The sequence below is a fragment of the Petaurus breviceps genome, unplaced genomic scaffold, assembly GCF_028583685.1.
Source record: "Petaurus breviceps papuanus isolate PSGF00001 unplaced genomic scaffold, PetGlider_PUasm1.0 185, whole genome shotgun sequence".
Lineage (NCBI taxonomy): Eukaryota > Metazoa > Chordata > Mammalia > Diprotodontia > Petauridae > Petaurus > Petaurus breviceps.
In genome coordinates this window covers 38,422,730-38,430,194 of record NW_027185797.1, presented here as the reverse complement: position 1 = coordinate 38,430,194, position 7,465 = coordinate 38,422,730, and the positions used below count along the sequence as shown (strand labels likewise).

Genomic DNA, 7,465 nt, shown 5'->3' with positions numbered 1-7,465 from the left:
CCACCACTAGAGGGCTCAGTGGATAGAGCTCCAAGACCATATTTGAACTCAGGAAGATGAGTTATAATTAGGGGCTGCTAGCTGGCACCATAGTGCATTGTGTTCCAGGCCTGGAGTCAGGAAGACTCATCTTCTTGAGTTCAAATCTGGACTCAGACACTTAGTACCTGTGTGACCCTGGGAAAGTCACTTCACCCTGTTTGCCTCAGTGTCCTCATTTGTAAAATGAGCTGGAGAAGGAAATGGAAAAGCACTACAGTGTCTTTGCCAAGAAAACCCCAAGTGGAATCACAGAGAGTCAGAAATTACTGAGCAATGATCCCATCTTGCTTGTTTGAACTCTTGAGCTTTGCAGTTATTTCCAGCTCTGAATCTATGACCCAAAGACCATGGTATGGAGAGATAACTCACACTACAAAGTCACTGTTGCTCTAAGCATGAATAATTTGCTTTCTAAACCACAAAATACTTTGTCAATCCAAAAGACTAGGAAGTTCTTGTGTGTTCAACATTGGCTTCAGATTGAACTTCTGCATGTTTTTGCTACATGGCCACCATTACCTCCCTATCCTTCCTCTTGATCACTACTCTGGATTTTAGCTCATTTTCCCCAAGAATGGTCCTTCCTACAGCCCCAGTCTAGTACAATGGACAATACATACACCCATAAATTTACAGGAGGCAAAATCCAAGAAAAGAGGTAGTAACAAGTCTCATAGCTTCAGACATCTCTATACAAATTTACTAACAAGCAAAATGACCCTGTTATCTTAAAATAGGACCCAAGGAGGAAGAAATTATATTTTGGACCTGATTATCAGAAACAAAGAATTAATATTTTGAAGGCAAAGGGAGAAAAGGAAGATTGTGATGAAATGTGTATTAATCTACCTAATAGTGCTTTGAGTTTTTGGGTCCTGCATCACAAGGGGTCAAAGGGAGTCTGCTAGCAGAGGCTGAGTCACCTAACTATATGGAAAAGTTGTGGCTTCCTCTAGCACTGGTCATGACAGATTAATCCCAGTACTGGTGGGGTGAATCAGGAAATGAGACAGACAGAGTTTGCAGAGGTTTCTGCAAAGTTTTATTTTTTGAGGGAAAGATAGAAAAACAGAAGCTGGACAATAGCACTGTTTAAGGAGATTTGAAACTAGGCGAGTGGTCAGATCCAAAAGGAGTAGTCATTAACGAATGATTCCATGTCAACTGGGAAGAATGCCTCAAAGAGGTAATATTAAATGAGGCAATTCTACATAATAATAGAATACTAATAATGTAATGTTAAATATAAAAAGAGCTTATTACAAGGCCCCATACACAGTAGATACTTAAAAATACTTATTCCCCTCTTCTTCCCTTCCCAATGGAATGATGATGTTCTAAGCATCTCTGCTTGGTCTTGTGATTTGAGCATTTGATCACTCTTGGATAAAGTCATAGATAAAACTGAGAAAAAGTTAGGGGTGCATGGTGGGATTAGAAAGATCTTGACAGACTGGAACAATGGGGTGGAATAAGATGCAATTTCATAGGGATATGTGTAAACTCAGTCAGTCAACAGGCATTTAAGTGCCTACCGGTACCAGGCTAAACTGACGGTACAAAGTCAAGACAAGAAGTATTTATTTAGCACCTCCTATGCACCAGAAGGCTGCTGTGATTACAGCCAGCATCAGGGTGGCAGCTGGGTGAGTGGGGAGAAGGGGAGGTATAGGAGAGACATTGTTGAAAATAGAGACAATAGACTGGACATGTGGGGTGAGGTCAAGAGTGAAGTAGGTGATGACTTTGAGGTTGTAAGCCTGAGTCACTGGGCAATCTGCTGGTGTCCTCAACACTAACAGGAAAATTGGGAAGAGGGGAAGGACTGGGAGTGGGGGTGGGGCAAAGATGAGCTCTGTCCTGGTTCAAAATAATCAACTTTGAAGATGGTGGAGAAAAAGCAACGACTCACCTGAGCTGTCCTAAATCCTCTCTAAACAGTGTTAGATAAAGCTGCAAAACAAGTTCTGGAGTAGCAGAACCCACAAAAAGATGGGGTGAAATAAATTCCCAGCCAAAGACAACTTAGAAGGTCAGCAGGAAAGGTCTGTTGCATCCAAGTGAGAGCGGAGCAGAGTCTAACACAGTCTACTACAGGCTGTGCAGACAAGGTCCCAGCAAACCAGCGGCAGATCTTGGGGGTGACTGAATCAGGTAGCAGTAGCTGCTTCTGGACCTCTCAGTCTACAGATGGTAAGGGGGATGAACAGCTGCTTGGCAGGAGCTGACAGGAATCCCTTTGTTGGCACTGGGGGCAGAATTTTGATGCACTGCCCATACTTGGATCTGTGTTGCAGTCCCAGGGTGAGGAGCGCCAGCATACCAGAGCTTGTGGCTGCAGGAGAATGGGGACCATGGTTGCAGTCCCAGGGTGGAAAAGAGTGCTTGTGGTCACTCAAAGACCAGAGCACAAGCCAAGACAGCAGTAAACACACTTCTCCTTAGATCATACCACATTGGAAGAACTGAAAACTTATAGAACCCCAGAACTAGCTTTGAGAAAAGCAGCAAGAAAGAACTGAAGCTTGGGACAGTGTTCTCTCCATCCCAGGGGCAGAGCCCAACTTTGACATAGAGTTAAAAATGCAGAAATAGGCTGGAAAAGGAACAAACAGCCTAAAAAGAATCTGGCATAGAAAGTTACTATGGTGACAAGGAAAATCAAAACACAAACACAGAAGACAACAAAGTCAAAACTGTTAGGTCCAAAGCATCAAAGAAGAATGTGAATTGACCTCAGGCCCCAAAAGAATTTCTGGGAGGGCTCAAAAAGGATTTTAAAAGTCAATGAAGAGAGGTAGGTGGAAAATTGGGAAAAGAAATGAGAGTGATGTGAGAAAATAATGAAAAAAGGTCAATAATGTAGTAAATGAGGCACAAAAATGCTGAAGAAAATAACACCTTAAAAACCAAATAGATCAAATGGTAAGGAGGCACAAAAATCCACTGAAGAGAACTCCTTAAAAGCAGAACTGGTCAAATAAAAAAGGAGATACAAAAACTCACTGATGAAAATGATACCTTAAAATTAGAATTGGGCGGGTGGCTAGGTGGCGCAGTGAGGGCGGCTAGGTGGCACAGTGAGTAAAGCACTGGCCCCGGAGTCAGGAGGACCTGAGTTTGGTTCTGGCCTCAGACACTTAACACACACACACACACACACACACACACACACACATACACACAACTAGCCGTGTAACCTCGGGCAAGTTACTTAACCCCAATTGCCCTCCAAAAGGCAAAAAAAAAAAATTAAAATTGGGCAAGTAGAAGCTAATGACTCCATGAGACTTCAAGAAACAAAACAAAGTTAAAAGAATGAAAAACTAGAAGAAAATGTGAAATATCTCATTGGAAAAACAACCAACTTGTAAAATAATTTAAGGAGAGATAATTTTAAAATTATTGGACTACCTGAAAGCCATGATAAAAAAAAGAGCTGCGATATCATCTTTCAAGAAATTGTCAAAGTGCCCTGCTATTCTAGACCCAGAGGGTCAAGTAGAAATGGAAAGAGTTCACCAATCACCTACAGAAAGAGATCCTCAAATGAAAACTCCTCAAAATATTATTGCCAAATTCCAGAGCTCACAGGTCAGGAGAAAATGCTATAAGCAAACTGAAGGAAATAATTCAAATATTATGGAGTCACAGTTAGGATAACACAAGATTTAGTAGCTTCTACATTAAAGGAATGGAGGGGGAATATGATATTCCGAAGGACAAAGGAGCTAGGATTTACAGCCAAGAATCACCTACCCAGCAAAAACTGAATATAATCCTTGAGAGCAAAAAATGGATATTTAATGAAACAGAGGATTTTCAAGCATTTTTTTTTGCTTTTTTTTTGGAGGGAGGAGGGCGAGGCAAGTGGGGTTAAATGACTTGCCTAAGGTCACATGGCTAGTAAGTGCTAAGTATCTGAGGGTGGGATTTGAAGTCAGGTCCTCCTGACTCCAGGGCAACTCTATTCACTGGGCAACCTAACCTCCCTTTTTCAAGCATCCTTGATGAAAATATCAGAGGTGAATAGAAAATTTGACTTTCAAATACAAGAATCAAGAGAAGCATAAAAAGGTAAATAGGAAAGAGAAATAATAAGGGTTTCAATAAATTTAAATTGCTTACATTCCTACATGGGAAGATGATATTTGTAACTCCTAAGAACTTTTTCATTATTACAGCAGTTAGAGGGATATATATATATATAAACAAGAGGCATGGGTATGAATTGAATATCATGAAATAATAACTAAAAAATGAAATTAAGGGGTGAGAAAGAGGAATGGACTGGGAGAAGGGGAAAGGGAAAGGCAGAATAGGATAAATGATCTCACATAAAAGAGGTAATAAAAGAGTTTTTACAGTGGAGGGGAAGATGAAGCAAATAGGGGAGAGTGCTTAAACCTTACTTTCATCAGAATTGGCTCAAAAAAGGGAATAACATACACCCGCAGTTGGGTATAGAAATCTCTGTTACCTTACAGGAAGGTAAGAGGGGAAGGACATAAGAGGAGGGGTAATTGGGGGAGGTGGTAGTTAAAAGCAAAATACTTTTGAGGGTGGACAAAATGGAGAGCACAATAAAGGGGGAAATTAAGATGGTGGCAAATACACAATTATCTTAACTGTGAAAAAATTTTACATTGAGTTTCTCTGATAAAGACCCAATTTCTCAAATATTTAGAGGATTGAGTCAAATTTATAAAAATACAAGTCTTTCCCCAATTGATAAATGGTTAAAGGATATGAACTGGCAGTTTTTAGTCAAAGTATTCAAGGCTATCAATAGTCATATGAAAAATTGCTCAATCACTTTAGATTAGAGAAATGCAAATTAAAATAATTCTGAAGGTACCACCCCATATTTATCAGATTGGCTAATATGACAGAAGATGAAAATGATAATATTGCATGGATATGGGAAAATTGAGACACTAATGCATTGTTGGTGGGGTTGTAAATTGATTCAGCCATTCTGGAGAATAATTTGGAACTATGTCCAAATGGCTATAAAACCATACATTACCTTTTGACCTAGTAATACTGCTACTAAGTCTATAGTCCAAAGAGGTAAAAACAAAAAGAAAAGGACTTACATGTATACAATTATTAACAGTTGTTCTTTTAGTGGTGGCAAAAAATTGGAAATGGAGGGGATGCTCATCAATTGGGGAATGGCTGAACAAATTGTGGTATATGATTGTTATGGAATACTGTTGTGCTATAAAGAAATGATGAGCAGGATGCTTTCAGAAAAACCTGGGAAGATTTACATGAATTGATGCAAAGTGATATGAGCAGAACCAGGAGAACATTGTACACAGTAACAGCAACATTGTTAACAATGATAAACTGTGAATGACATAGCTATTCTCAGCAATACAATGATCTAAGAATTCTGAAGGACTTATGATGAAAAATGCTATCCACCTCCAGAGAAAGAACTGATGGAGTCTGAATGCAGATGGAAACATACTTTTTGCTTTCATTTTTCTTGCTTATTTTTTGTCTGTGTTTTATTTTACAACATGACCAATATTAAAATGTTTTGCATGACAGTACATATGTAACCTATATCAATGAGGGGTAGGGGAGGGAGAGAATTTGGAGTTCAAAAATTATAAAAAAGAATATTAAAAATTGTTCTTACATGTAATAATGGAAAAATAAAATATTAAATAAATATATATTACTAAAAAGTCCTGACATCCAGGAAGTAAAATGCAGAAAGATATAAAAAAAAAAGTTAAAGTTATAAAAATCAACTTCACAAGAACAAGATGGGAGAGGCTTGGTTAGGATTTGTCTAAAAAACAAACTAAAAACACTCAAGGGGTTTTCAGAGGCCTGCAAGTTCAATATGAATCATAGGTATGAGGGGGCTGCCGACAACATGGAATTCCTCCTTGGGCTGCAGTGAGAGGGCAGAGCTTCCAGGAAGTCAGGGGTGAGTTACTTGGCACTGTCTATGCCATGCCACTTTTGGTACCAGATTTTAAGTTTCCAGGATGGCCAAGGCAAATGGCATGTCTTCCACTATCTGAAGGATGGCATGGCCAAGAAGGCAGAACAAGCTGGTTAAGTGTCAGCAAAAACACACCCAGAATGAGAGCTGTCCCAGCATGGAATGGGACTCCCACGGGTGGCACCTTGCCGGTGCCTCCCCTCTCAGAGAGCTAGCCTCCATGCTTTGGACTAGTCACCTTCCTCCCCCTGAACAGCTACTTTTGTATTCCCAGCATTTAGACCAGCACCTGGCATACAGTAAACACTTAATAAATGCATGTTGGCTGCCTTGGAAGGCAGGAGGTTTGGTCTAAACGGGAACACTCACAGCTGTTGGAGACTACAGGGCTTCAGGAAGGGCCCTTACAAAGCTGAAATGTTGTGGTTCTCTGCTGGGGGTCGTCCTGCCCCAAGAACATTCTTTGCCATTGCTTCATGGAAGGTGCAGTGGGTCTCATCACCCAAAGCATCATTGGCAGCATAGGTCTCACATGCAGTGGCATCATGGAAAATGTAGTCCTCCCTCTTCCAAGCATCACGCTCCATTTTGGAGATGTAATGCCCATGGAAGGGGTAGAGCCAGTCCTAAGCTCAGGGCAGGTCCATTAAGGGCCACCCAGCAGACCTGGTTCTAGCATTCTAGGCCCCATCCGTTCTTGTCCTGGCTCTCTAGACCTCCTCCCATGGCCTCACTTCCTGGGGGCAATGCCAAAGAGACGTGTTGGGGCGGTCTGGCCTCTGAACTCCTCCCCCAAGCCTCTACCCAGTTCTGCCCTCATAGTCCAGTTGGCTCATTAGGCAATCCTCTGACTTTGAGGGCCTGGGTCTCCTACAGGGCTAGGACTGGAGGGAGATGAGGGGCTGTAGACTCTATAATTCACATAGAATCTTTTGTTCGGTACAAAACCGTAAATTATGAGGGGAGGGTGAAGTGGGGAGCAGGACCGAGTTGGGTCAGGCCTCCTTGGCAGGGGTCAAGTTCATGGTCAGCAGCAAGAGAAGCAGGGTGAGGGTAAGAGAAGTGGGGAGAGGCCTGGGTCCTGCCCTGCTCCTTCGGGGGTTGGCATCTCGGGTGGCACTATTGCATTCACTGGTGAAGCAGCAGAAGATTTGTGGCTCCACCAGGTCGAAGAAAGTGGCAGTCAGATGGGGGGCCTCGCACCAGGCAGGGGCCACGCAGCCTCGGACAGTGTAGCCGGGACCCCAGTGTTCTGTGGTAGAGCAGAGGGAGGAGGAGGGGAAAAAGAGGGGCTCAGTGGTGGAGACTTTCTCTGCCCTGGGCTCCTAGGGTGACTGTAGCTCCCTACATATGGTCTCCCATGGGATTCTGCCCCAGCTTGGGATTCAAACCATTCCCTTGTACCTTGAGATGGAAATAGTGAGAGTGTGTGTATTTGTGTGTGTGTGTGTGTGT

General features: G+C 42.1%; 3 protein-coding genes across 4 annotated transcripts in view; 1 reads left to right on the top strand and 2 right to left on the bottom strand.

Annotated features, from left to right (window-relative positions):
- The window catches only part of CADM4 (cell adhesion molecule 4), a 26,389-nt gene extending 19,792 nt beyond the window's left edge, over window positions 1-6,597 (bottom strand). Inside the window, exons 1-2 of the mRNA XM_069088225.1 lie at window positions 6,419-6,597; window positions 2,323-2,377 (exon numbers count right to left, since the gene is read on the bottom strand). Coding sequence (XP_068944326.1) covers window positions 2,323-2,377; window positions 6,419-6,597 — 234 coding nt within the window. The remainder of the gene's footprint in view (window positions 1-2,322; window positions 2,378-6,418) is intronic.
- LOC138161883 (serine/threonine-protein phosphatase 2A 65 kDa regulatory subunit A alpha isoform) overlaps window positions 1-7,465 on the top strand; it is a 454,863-nt gene that overhangs the window by 301,855 nt on the left and 145,543 nt on the right. The window lies entirely within an intron of this gene.
- PLAUR (plasminogen activator, urokinase receptor) overlaps window positions 5,505-7,465 on the bottom strand; it is a 13,328-nt gene continuing 11,367 nt past the window's right edge. For both annotated transcript variants that reach the window (XM_069088884.1, XM_069088882.1), the window contains one exon: window positions 5,505-7,262. In XM_069088884.1, the coding sequence (XP_068944985.1) occupies window positions 7,006-7,262 (257 nt within the window). In that variant the 3' untranslated portion in view covers window positions 5,505-7,005. The remainder of the gene's footprint in view (window positions 7,263-7,465) is intronic.